At 36.1% G+C, this 13,947-nt stretch overlaps 1 protein-coding gene and 1 pseudogene across 1 annotated transcript; both read left to right on the forward strand.

Moving 5' to 3' along the window:
• Positions 1–1,858: 1,858 nt before the first annotated feature.
• On the forward strand, positions 1,859–2,800 carry LOC123943573 (olfactory receptor 4F6-like). Its single transcript, XM_046007846.1, has one exon. The coding sequence runs from the start codon at positions 1,859–1,861 to the stop codon at positions 2,798–2,800; it is 942 nt and encodes a 313-aa protein (XP_045863802.1).
• A 556-nt stretch (positions 2,801–3,356) lies between these two features.
• LOC123943574 lies at positions 3,357–13,261 on the forward strand (annotated as a pseudogene).
• The last annotated feature ends 686 nt before the right edge of the window (positions 13,262–13,947 follow it).

A 13,947-nucleotide genomic window follows, 5' to 3' on the forward strand; every position in this document is an offset into this window, starting at 1 on the left:
AAATAATGATAGATTATATATACACATCTTCACTTGTCTACCTACTCACAGCCATAACATATTTTCCCCTTGAAAAGTTGCAGTAATTTTACTCACCCTTAAATAGCTTTTTAGCTAAGCTCAGCTTCAAATACTGGAAGACATGATTGCATGACCTTTCTCTTTCATGACTCGCTGGAGTCCTGTATTTTTTACATGCTTTTCATGTATCATGATTAAATATTTTGTTTCAGTGATAACACCATTGTCTCTGAGTTTTGCGTTTGAATTGCCACTCATTAATCCTAGAACAGACCTATCAAAAACACAAATGCTCTCTCAATCCTAGCAAAGTAAGCAGAAGCCCTTTTTCTGAGTCTGCTGACACTCTGGGATTTAGAATTTCACCAATTTAAGGTACATCTTAATTCTCCAAGTCACTAGTTGCAGTGACAATACTGGAAACTATCAGAGAACTAAGCCTATTCTTTTTTTTTTTTTACTTTAATTTATTTATTTTTTCAGCATAACAGTATTCATTGTTTTTGCACAACACCCAGTGCTCCATGCAATACGTGCCCTCCCTATTACCCACCACCTGTTCCCCCAACCTCCCACCCCTGACCCTTCAACACCCTCAGGTTGTTTTTCAGAGTCCATAGTCTCTTATGGTTAGCCTCCCCTTCCAATTTTTTTTTATAAACATATAATATATATTTTTTATATATAAATATATATGTTTTCTTTTTTATTTTTTTCATTTTATTTATTTTTTCAGCGTAACAGTATTCATTGTTTTTGCACAACACCCAGTGCTCCATGCAGAACGTGCCCTCCCCATTACCCACCACCTGTTCCCCCAACCTCCCACCCCTGACCCTTCAAAACCCTCAGGTTGTTTTTCAGATTCCATAGTCTCTTATGGTTCGCCTCCCCTTCCAAATTTTTTTTTTTAATAAACATATAATGTATTTTTATCCCCAGGGGTACAGGTCTGTGAATCGCCAGGTTTACACACTTCACAGCACTCACGATAGCACATACCCTCCCCAATGTCCATAACGCCCTCCCCCTCTCCCAACCCTACCTCCCCCCAGCAACCCCCAGTTTGTTCTGTGAGATTAAGAGTCATTTATGGTTTGTCTCCCTCCCAATCCTATCATGCTTAGTGAAATAAGTCAATCGGAGAAAGACAACTATCATATGATCTCCCTGATATGAGGACATGGAGAAGCAACATGGGGGGTTAGGGGGATAGGAGAAGAATAAATGAAACAAGATAGGATTGGGAAGCCTATTCATTTTAAGCTATGACTCCTCTTAGAGTCAACACTGTTAAATTCATTGGCTGGTCACTATTCACTATTCCATGATGGATTAATGCCTGAAATTTTGCAGGTGCAAAGTAAAAGAATAATCAGACAGTACATTATGCTATGGTATATACAAGTGCACAAATATGATTAAGAGTTTGAACATTCAAATCATAGCTAACTATTTAAGACACAGAAAACATTTTCTCAAACATATATGAAGAAGACTTAAGAAGCCCAAAATTGCAAAATAAACATGGTAAAGAAACTCTACCAGGAATATGTTCTCTTTGTTCCTAATTCCTCCACTTTACCTGCCTTAGTTATTCTCATATGATTTCTTTCCCTTTCACGCTAGCTGGACTTTTCATTATCTCATTTATTAATCTTCCCTTCATCTGCCCTCTCTGTAGGTGTTCTAACTTCAGAATTAGACACTTGTAACATATTTTACACAAATCACTGATGGGCAAACACCGTATCAATGTTCACTTCCCGGATTTCTCAAATCTGCCTTATTTTCTACCTTTAGAATATTTCAGCATCTTCTCTACTGCTTGAGCCTAATGGATACAACAAATGACTCTGTGGTATCTGAATTTGTATTGATTGGACTTTCAAATTCATGGGAGATGCATCTTTTCCTCTTTTGGTTCTTCTCTGTGTTCTACATGGGAATTATCCTGGGAAACCTCTTCATTGTGTTCATGGTAATTACCGACTCTCATTTACACACCCCCATGTACTTCCTATTGGCCAACCTCTCTCTTCTTGATATAGGTCTATCATCTACCACAGTCCCCAAAATGATCTCTAATCTTTTCACTAACTGCAACATCATTACCTTTCCCAAATGCATGATACAGATATTTTTTATTCATTTCGTGGGTGGAGGTGAAATGGTGGTGCTCATAGCCATGGCTTATGACCGGTACACTGCAATCTGTAAGCCTCTCCACTATCTGACCATCATGAGCCCCAAAATGTGTGTTTCCTTTGTAGTGGCTGCCTGGATAGTGGGGATAATCCATGCCGTGTCTCAGTTTGTTTTTGTCATAAACTTGCCCTTCTGTGGCCCTAATGAAGTAGATAGTTTTTACTGTGACTTTCCTCGGGTCATGAAACTTGCTTGTGTAGACACTTACAAGCTGGAGTTTGTAATCATCGCTAACAGTGGGTTTATATCCATGGCTACCTTCTTTTCTTTAATTATATCCTATATCTTCATTTTGGTCACTGTCTGGAAACGTTCTTCAGGGGACTTGTCCAAAGCATTTGTCACACTGTCAGCTCATATCACTGTCGTGATTTTGGTCTTTACACCATGCATGTTTCTCTATGTGTGGCCTTTCCCTACAACACCATTGGATAAATACTTTTTCATTGTTGACTTTGCTATCACCCCCCTCTTGAATCCTGCCATCTATACATTAAGAAACAAAGACATGAGAGTGGCCATGAGAAGACTGGGCAAATGGATTGTGGGTCCTAGTGGGATCTCACAATGAATGGAGCAGATCCACATACAACATGCTTCAAGCTCACCAAGAACACAGAAAGTTATGTGACTGTTATCACTGCAATGATAAGAATTTTTTTAGGGGGTGACAGTTTAGCAAAGGTCCCCCTGTAGAAATTGATTGTTTAGTTCGAGGTGACTTTATTTTGTTAACCACAGAGAATAAATTGACTTCACCTACTTACATCACCAGGAGAGATGAGAATAGAAAACTGAGCTGATTTTCAGAAGTAAACATAATATTTGAATACCGTTTTCAGGGTGACATTTTCTGTGACTTGCTAATTGTATTTACTCTCAACTATGAAGACAAACCTCAAAGAATTGATAAATATAACTCAGAGTAAACTTACGATTTCAATAAATAAGGTGCATTTGTTTAAATCAAAATCAATGTTCTATTTTAAAGATTTATTTAATTTAGAAAGAGAGAGTGGGTGCATGAACAGTGGTATGGGGAGAGGCAGAGAGAGGAAGAGGGAGACAAGCAGACTCCCCACTAAATGGGAACCCAACACTGGGCTTGATCCCAGGACCCTGAGAGCATGACTCAAACTGAAATCCAGTCGGTTGCTTTAACCGACTTAGCCACGCAGGTGCCCCAGTACTCTATTTTTTTAAATTTCTATTTTATTTTAGTTTAACTTAGAATAAGAAGAAAATCAACTCTTTGTTAGTTATTTTAAGGATGCTATATTTGTTTAGATTCGGACAGTTGTAAGTTAAGAAGAGAAACTTTTTTTTTTTTAATATTTTATTTATTTGACAGAGAGAAATCACAACTAGGCAGAGAGGCAGGCAGAGAGAGAGGAGGAAGCAGGCTCCCTGCGGAGCAGAGAGCCCGATGCGGGGCTTGATCCCAGGACCCCGGGATCATGACCTGAGCCGAAGGCAGAGGCTTTAACCCACTGAGCCACCCAGGCACCCCTAAGAAGAGAAACTTTTTAACATGATGAATAATTTAAGTAAATACAAATCAAAGATTTGCTAATGATTTTTTTAGGTGGGAGGGGCAGAGGGAGAGGCAGAAAGAGAATATTAAACAGGCTCTATGCCTAGCACACAGCCTAATACTCACAACACTGAGATCATGATCTCAGCTAACATCAAGAGTCAGAGTTTGAACCACCTGAGCCAATGAGGCACCCCAGAGATTTGTGAACTTTTTTCTCATGCTCTATTATTCTAAAAATGAATAAGTTACAAAATCCAATTATTCCAGTTTATGCTTAAGGAACAAAAGAACCTCATTGAAATGATAGATGTTTCACAAAGGAATAATCAGTCAGGTATGTGTTTAGAGATTCTGGTTTCTTTGAATATGGTTTGCCAGTCAGGCAATTTATATCCGACCCCAAGAGCTTATATATCTGAGTTTGAAGACTTGGATAAATGTAAAGCCAAAAATGGTGAGGCATATTCAATTTAATTGAGCATTTCTACAAATGGACTAAATGATTTATTAAAGCTACACATAACTTTTTGACAAATTTGTTTCTACTGCTCTCTAAATAAAATCTACCCAATTAAGGAAAATAATGCCTATATTATTTTTCCTGTATTTCTCCAAAAACCTGTCCAATAACATCTCTGCTTCCTCCATGTAAATTAATAACTAATACTTCTTTTAATGCTTTGGTATTCATCTGGAAGGGAAGTTTTTCTTTACTTGAAATTGCTAACCACTCCCTCTTTCAAATACTTTACTGGGGTTCTGAGAAACTATAGTCTCTTACTTTTCCTCCTACTCTTTGGGAATTTCTTCCCAGTAGCAGGGGGTTCTCACATCTGCTCCACGACCATAATTAGTGTTCCTCAGAATTGCCTCTTTGGTCTTTTCTCACTCCATATTCTATCCCTGGGGGACATCTATTCCTTTGGCTTTAATTACCGTCTCAGCTAAAAGCTTGCATTCTTAAGTCAGGGTATTATTTCTTGAATTCCTACTTCATAAATTTAACTGCCTGCTGACTTGATGTTTCAAGGGCATCTCCCACTCAGTAGATTGGAAATGAACTAATCATCTCATCCTTGAACCCACTGCTCTTTCAAGTCTCTAGTCACAATAAGCAGCACCAATATTAACCCAGTTCCCCAGTGCAAAATCTAGAAATAATAATGGACTCTTCCCTTCCCTAATCCCCAACAATTAATAAATCAGCAAATCATATTAATTCCAACCTCTAAACACCTCTTTAATATGTCCTTTGTTTTCTTCCAATTGTCACCATTCCTTATTTTTTTAATTTATTTATTTATTTTTATTTTTTTATTTACAGCATAACAGTGTTCATTGTTTTGCCATTCCTTATTTTTTTAAAGATTTTATTTACTTATTTGACAGAGAGAGACAGAGGGAGAAAGGGAACACAAGTGGGGGAGTGGAAGAGGGAGAAACAGGCTCCCTGTGATGTGGGGCTCTATCCCAGAACTCTGGAATCATGACCTGAGCCAAAGGCAGATGGTTAAAGACTGAGCCACGAGGTGCCCCAAATGTCACCATTCTTGTCTAAGTCTTCACAAGTAATTTTTCAAATAGGATATTAAGTCACTAAATGTCTTCCCCCCTTCAAATCTCATCTCCCTTCATTCCCATTATTGGCATTCAGAATGAAAGATTTTGAAAAATACATATAAATCTAAGCACATGATCTTTCCCTTAAGACCCTTCACATACTTACCATTCCATTGTTATTATATTAAAATATAAACTCCTTTTCAAGATTTATCAAGACATCCAAGACCAGACCCCCATCCTCCTCTCCAGATTCAGAGGACAACATGCTCTTGCCCTATCTACAACACCAGAGGCAATTTGGTTTCTTCTGATTGCCTAGAATTTTCATTTTCTTGGAGCAGCCTGTGGCTCAGTCAGTTAAGCGTCAAAATTTGGCTTCAGCTTAGGTCATGATCTCAGGGTTGTGAGATGGAGCCTTGAGTTGAGTACCACATTGGGTTCCATGCTCAGCACAGAGTCTGCTTAAGATTCTATCCATCTGACGTACCCTCAATTCATGCTCGCTATCTTTCTCTCTCTATCTCTCTAAAAAATAAATAAATAAAACCTTAAAACAATAAACTTCATTCTCTCTCATCTTGAGGCTTTGCCCTAGCTAATCATTTTGTCTGAAGAAACCGTCTTTTATGCTTTGCCTATTAACATCTGTTCATTCCCTCAATTCTCAGTTTCAACATCATTTTATTAAGAAACACTTCCAAGAACCTGGGTCCAGGAGAGCTCTTTCCATTGTGTATATCACTCCCTAGTGCCACTTTTATAACATCAGCCACACTCATAATTTCTTATTCAATGTATGTCTTCCTCATTACATTTTAAGTTTCATGTGAGAAAGGGGCTGAGTACATCATGGTTACTGCTATAACACAAGTGGCAACTCCACAGAAAATGCTCAATAACTATTTTCATTAAATAAATGAATAAAACCAACAAAGAGTAAAAAACAAGTAATGTGAATCATTTCTTGAATACTGTTTGGGCTTTCTTTATACATTCAATCAAAGGTCACGGGATTACAGTACTTTATCCCTTTTCTTTCTCCTTTTCTCTATTAATTTTCTCTGCTTGTATGTCTTCAGTACTCTATGGTGAAATCTACTAATGAGAATCTTTTGTGGACTTAAGCCAATTCAAAACTTAGGCCAATCTCAACTGAGGCAGTCTATATAAATCAGTGGTCTCAGCCCTCTCTGATACTTCTAGGTCCCATAAACCCTACCTTAGCAACCTTTGCTCCTCTTGACCCAGCAGCTTTTTCTGCTGCCAAGCAAACCGAAGATCCATTCCTCAGAGAATGACTCTCAAATCACAGCTTGTTCTGTGTCTGGTCAACTCCTCAGGACTTTATTTCTACCTAAATGTACTCAGTCATCTTAATATGTTATTCTGCCTGGGATAGTGTCTGACTTAGAACACAGGAATATCAGGACTGGGGCACTGTGTTGCAGAATAGTCTTCAGGGGGCTGGGAAGCAACAGGAGAAATTTTCCTCTCATCTTAGAGTAGTTGTGCTTCTTCTAGGCAAATAAATAGCTTTACCTCATCTTATATATACTGATTCATGTACTTGACCATGCATCGCTATTTATTTTTTAATTTATCAGCCCACAGTATTCTCCAGTTTATATCATTGTTTATATATTTTGTAATGTCAATAATTTTTGAAAATTAATTTGAAATTATCATCTGCAGTCAAGAGAATTATGATTTTCCTTATTCTGAACTGAGAAAATAGAATACAACTCTGAGCAAATACAGCTCTAAGCAAAGATAGATCCTTCACAATCTGGGGCCCCATTATAGCCTGGAGATCAGATTCTTTGTATCTCCACATCAAAAATAGATAAAGACTTACTTTTACAAAGATACACTAGTCTAGTTTCAATGCCTTATTATAGGTCCTTTGAATGAGTATCTCCCCCAGGTAACATGCTCCCCTTAGGAACAATTCAAAATAACTCCCTACATTTTCCTCTTTTTTCCTCTTATCTGTGTCACCTTTATCTCTTAAAAAACTGATCCAATAATATACAAATTTTACTTGTATCCAGTGAACTCAGGAACAATAAGGGTCAAAAGCATACAAGAAGACCTTCATCCTCAACACTCCAAAGTTTGGGACCATAGGTAAATATATACAGGTTAACACTGGCTATAATTGATATTAGGAAAATAATCAATTTATCCTTACCCCCAAGAATTATCTTGACATATCATGGGTTTTATATCTATTTCTTCAAGTTTGGTACGATAAGTGAAGGTATGTCTGTCCACTCAGGATATGTTTTCACCCTTACCCTTCCATCTCAGTGCTTTCAAACAATTCATCCTGAAGATCATCAAATCTATATAGGGATATTTTACACAAACCAACATCCTGCCTCAAAACTTACCCTCTTCCCTCAACCCCCATTCATCACCAGGAATTCTTTTCTATTTTTCTCATGAGCAAACCAATATGACTCAAACATTTAGTCCCCCAAGAGAAACTAATACTGGGCTCAGTATTGCTCTTATCTGAGATAACAGTAGGTCACTCTCCTTTGCACCTAATTAGCTTATTTCCCTTTATGAAGAATCTAATACAGATTTAGTCTTTGAGGGAAGATTGTGCACAGAAATTAAGACAAAGTGGCACCTGAGTGGCTCAGTGGGTTAAGCCTCTGCCTTCAGCTGAGGTCCTGATCTCAGGGTCCTGGGATCCAGCCCCACATTGGGCTCTCTGCTCGGCAGGGAGCCTGCTTCCCCCTCTCTCTCTGCCTGCCTCTCTGCCTGCTTGTGATCTCTCTGTCAAATAAATAAATAAAATCTTTAAAAAATTTAAAAAAAAAAGAAATTAAGACAAAGTTCTCTGAATTTCTCTTCTCCTAAAAATGTATATCCTGTGGCTGAACAGGCAGATAGGAAAGATGCTTTTGAATTATAAAACCACACCTGTCATGATTGCATCCCTCTCCCTAACCCACTTAACTCTGCTTCAGTGTCTGCTCTTCTGTAAAATATTTGTGTCAAAAGTTTTCTTTTATTGAAAATATTTTTGTCCTTTTCCTTCTTTTTTTTTTAATTTTATTTGACAGACAGAGATCCCAAGTAGGCAGAGGTAGGCGGGTAGAGAGGGGGAAGCAGGCTTCCTGCTGAGCAGAGAGCCCCATGTTCTCTACCTGTAGAATGCAGTAACTGAACAAGATTCTCTCAAAGTTCTTTCCCACTTCTATACAAACTTATAATTCTGATCATCTTATTTGTTTAATATGTATCTATATTTCTTGCTTAAAGAAGGGTCTCTCCAGGCCCTGAATGACTGAAAAATACAATATCTCCAACAGGAATGATACCAAACTCAATGGAGTCTTGGCTTCTGAACTCCTGAGAGCTTCACAAAGTCAGCAGGGTTTTCTAAAAAGGCAGAGAAACAAGTGCATGGTCTTTTTCTCCAGACAAGCTCTCTTAGGTCATTAGGATTTCCTCATCAATGATACATGGTATTCCAGATGTTTATAACAGAAAGGGTGGAAATTTCTTCACTCAACTAAATACTCACTTTTTATATGTATAACTGGGTTAAAACCAGGAAATATAAGCTTGTGGAGAAGATATGATTAAATTCAATTTTTTCTCTATATATTTGGAAGGGCTACTGTTTTAGTTCTTATATAAATAATTCAGTACCTATTTCTAGGAAATTCATTCATCACATATTTCCTGGACTTTTTCTATGTGCCAGCCACTGTTTTAGGCAGGTGATACAGTGTTAGACAAAGCAGAAAGGGTGCCTATACCAAAAACTTTTAATTTTGTATTTGTGAAAAGCATACTAACACTAGAAGAAGGGTAAGTAAAATAGTGCCTGAAGGCTACACGAATGCTTTTGATCAGTTACTTCCTAATTTTTTAGTGGTGACTCACTTGTCAGTTTGATGAACTACTCTCTCCATTCTACCAAACCCCACTGCCACACCCATGATTCACATGCTCCAAGTCTTAACTTGTCTTTATATCAGTGGCCAGTTTCCCTATAGCTTTACTATTACTTTCAATCCTTTCAGTCAAAATATACCTAAAGCAGTGAATGAAAACCCAAATAAAATTCACACCCAGGTGTTTGTAATTTATCAATGTGTTTTGGTTTAAACTTACTCAAGTAACATATGCAAAGATATGCAAGTTCTACCAATGTCTTTTTTGATTATCATTTTATCTTCCTTATTTGTCTTTTAGGAATTTTTTCTAGGATTTTCTTATTCCTTCTCCTATTCATCACTTTACTTTCTCACTCTCTTTCCAATACATCTTCACTCTTCCCCTTATGTGTTCTTCCTGCCTGTCCTTTACACATGCTACTGATTCTGATTTCACCATGTTGATTACACTCAATTCCATATTTTGCATTGTAATTGTCCAGTTATAATAATTAAAGTTTATGAATAGATTATATTATATGTTATAAATGGAAGGTTAGACTAATAGGTTCATGTAGTGTGGGATTTTCTTGTTTATAAAAATTATCACTCAAACTCCAAGACAAACATAATTTCAGTAGTATTAGACTAACAGTAGTGGGAATTCCCAAATCTGACAAATTAGTTCAGAGATTTTAATGGATTTATAAGATAAAACACCCACTTTTATGATAAGATCCTGAAGTATAGGTTTTACATATTTTATCTTAGCCTCATGTGATCTCAAGAAGCCATTATTCTTTAGCTTCAACTTTATTTCTCCAAACTGAATTTGATGATGAGCTTGGAAAGTCACCAAACACATTCTCTTCAGCAGGTAGAGGATATTGCTATGAATTTCTTCCATGAGATAAGGATGACCTTTTGACTCTACAATGCTCCCCAGATTTAACTACCCCCCCCACAAAGCATTATGCCCTTTTAATTTAGATGATTTAAATGTGAATAAAAGCCCAGTGATGGCAGTATGAATGAATTGGTAAAGCATGGTTTACAGAGAAAATGTTAGAAACAGTATTTAGAACATGTAGGTAAGAGAAGGTAGAAGACAATGTAAAATTGGAGAGGTAAAAAAAATAATTTCATATATGTGGAAATAGGAAAAGAATAAAACCTACTTGTGTTCATCTGCTATATTCCCATAACATTGCTTTTTCTATCCCATTTGCACTTCATTGTCTCCATTTACTTACCACTTATTGTGTCTCTCTTAATATTTGCTAAGTATTTCCTAACATTACTAACCTTGTTCACTCTGAACTGGGTGGGACCACCAGAACATCTTTCTTTCTATTTATTTCATGGTTAGCAGAATTCATTACAAATGGCCAACCCTAGTCAAACTGAAGCAGGGAAGATGCTCTGTCAATTATCTGGATGGAAATGCCCCCAAATTTCCAACTTAATGGTAGTTTTATATAAATGACAAGAAGCTTAATCAGGACCCTTTAGTTACTAAGCTATATCTACTCCTCTCACAAACCCATGCACACATCTTAATAATCACATCTATGAACCAATTCCTGGCAGTTTATGAAGATGGCTGATTAAGCAAGAGAACAATTAGAGTGTTACTTCCTCAGTTAATTTGTCATCCAATAATTGTGAGTCAATCCTTGTTTTCAAACATTCTTAATAAAGCATTTCTTGAACTCTCCATCCTCTTTGATTTTTTAAAAAGATTTATTTATTTATTTTAGAGAGTGAGAGACCATCTGCAGGGGTGGGGCAGAGGAAGAAGGAGAGTGAGGGAATTTCAAATTGACTCCATGCTGAGCACAGAGCCTGATGTGGGGCTCCATTTCATGACCCTGAAATCATGACCTGCTGAAACCAAGAACAGAATGCTCAACAAAATAAATAACTAGGTGTCCTTTTGATGTTTTTATCAAAAAAACAAAGTACATATACCAAATAATATTTTAAATCTAAAGAGATCTTTTTAATACTAAAAAAATCAGAATCAATTACTGTTATTTAAAATATTGACTATGCAATTTGTTTACTTTTTTGCACTTAATATTCTAGAGAAAAATCTTCCTAGTGCTACTATAAACTCTTTTATAAACTTTTATTTTAATAACTATTACATTTCATTATATGCAAGTATTGTAACAGACTTAAAACTAATGTTTGGCATTTAAATTGTTCAGGTTTTCCACTGCAGAGTGTAATGAACATTTCTGTGCCAGAAACTTTTTCTGTCAAATAGAACTCCATAAGGAGTACCATTGCACCAAATGATAAGGATCAAGATTACTGATACATAATTCAAAATGTTTTCTTTAATGCTTGAATCAGACTGTATTTCCCCGGCAATGTATGAAGATACCTATTTCACTGAGGCTTCCTGGTTTTGATAATAACTACAAAATTCTTTGTAATTTAATAGGAAACTAATATATATTTTATCTTATTTCTTTGATTTGTAAAGAAGAAATGAATATACCTACACACAGAGTTGACATTTGTGAATTCTCTTTTGATATCAATTATGTCTAGTAGGTTTTGAAAGTTTTACTGAATAGTTTGATCTCTTTTTTTATATTATAAAGATACAAACCTTTTGTCTCTCTATTACATTTCAATTATAAGTATGATTTATGTGTTCCTTTGGAGCAAATTGTTTTTAAGGACTTATGAGAAACAGACTTCAGAAGTGTCTTAACTATTGTTATGTTAACTGTTACTCTTCTATACTCATTTCTAATTTTTTATTATTCTTTTAAAAGGTCTGTCTATTTTTTGTTTCAAAAAAACTTTTTTATATGCTCATGTACACTCTTCAATTTTCTAGGAGCCAATACATATTATTTTTGTTCTTAATTTTTATTATTTTCTTTTACCTGAATTCCTTGAGTTTAATTTGTACATCCATTTCTAACTTCTTAAGTTGCCTGATTACTTCATGTACTTGAATAAATAAGAGCAAATTTAATGCAACAGATGGCCTCTGAGTGCAGCTTTGGTCATACTACCAAACCCATACCCTGGGTTCCCATGATTTTGTTAATAATTTACTATCAGTTAAATAAAAGGTCTGTCAGTAACCAATTTAAATTATCAACAGTTAACACATAGTTTTTAGTGCCTCAAAGCTGATCTTTCTTTCATTTCTTTCAGAAATGTTACTGAGACTTGTACAATCCTTGGAATACAGGTCTTCCTTTTTCTTTTCTTCTCTTTGTGCTATGTGGGAATTATCTTGGGAAACCTCTTCATTATGTTAACAGTGATTTTGGATTTTCACTTACACAACATATCACTCATTCATTGACCTGGGGCTTTCATCCACCACAGTTCCTAGGATGATCTCTGATCTTTTAAGTGGTTGCAAAATCATTTCCTTCCACAACTGCATGATACAAATGTTCTTTATTCATGTCATGGGAGGAGTTGAGATGGTACTACTCATAGCCATGACATATGGCAGGTACACAGCAATTTGCAAGCCTCTCCACTATCTAACTAGTATGAATCCCCAAATGCGCATGCTTTTGATAGTAGCTGCTTGGATCACTGGGCGACTCATGCTGTGTTTCAGTTTGTTTTTGTCATAAATTTACCTTTCTGTGGCCCTAATAATGTGGGGAACTTTTACTGTGATTTCCCTAGGGTTATTAAACTTGCATGTATGGACACTTACAAACTAGAATTTGTGGTCACTGCCAACAGTGTCTTCATATCTATGGGCACCTTCTTTTTCTTAATTGTATCATACATCTTTATTCTGATAACTGTCAGACAACATTCTTCAAAAGATTTATCCAAAGCATTCATCACTCTGTCAGCTCACATCACTGTAGTGGTTTCGTTTTTTGCTCCATGCATGTTTCTCTACGTGTGGCCTTTCCCTACCAAGTCAATGGATACATTTTTGCCATCATAGACTGCCATCAGTCCCATATTAAATCCTGCCATCCATACTTTAAGGAACAGAGATATGAAAGTGGCAATGAGAAGGCTGCGTTAAAGAGTTGTAAGTTCTAGGGAGATGCCATAACAGATTTCACTGGTAAGAGCACAAGGTGAATGTCATGAACCGTCAGGACCCTCATGACCACCATGAACACTATGGATTAAGTACAATTTTGTTACTGCCCTTAAAAAACTGAGAACTCTACATAAAAGAGGTATTGAATCAATGAACTTCACTTTCAAATAGAGCTGCAGTTATTGCTGTTAAGTATGAAAAATAAAGCATTATATATTTCTTCCTACCTACAATACTAAATGGCAATTATCATCAATGAGTACATTCAATTTTCATGTTTTTTATCTCTATGTAAATACATACATGTATATATGGTTGAATTTTATTTATCAATATTTTCATATTGATTATAAGCATTGCTAGAAATCAATATTTCTTATGGAAATTTTGTGGATCCAATGGATAAAATGTGAGTTAATTCAAACCAGCACCCATTAAAAGTCAAGAAAGAAATATTTCTCATCCTAATTATATTTTATGTTAGATAAAGAGGCAGGCAACACTATGCTACAATTCCCAAGAATTGTTTACCATCTTTAATTGTCAAAGTATTTTGTACAATGTTACTTTAGAAATACACTCTACTATTTTACATAATGCAAAATTTGTCTATATTCCATTTTTTCAACAGATTTCTGTCATCCTTGCAGTCTTCCTCAAAGAAT

Source organism: Meles meles, chromosome 6, assembly GCF_922984935.1.
Source record: "Meles meles chromosome 6, mMelMel3.1 paternal haplotype, whole genome shotgun sequence".
Lineage (NCBI taxonomy): Eukaryota > Metazoa > Chordata > Mammalia > Carnivora > Mustelidae > Meles > Meles meles.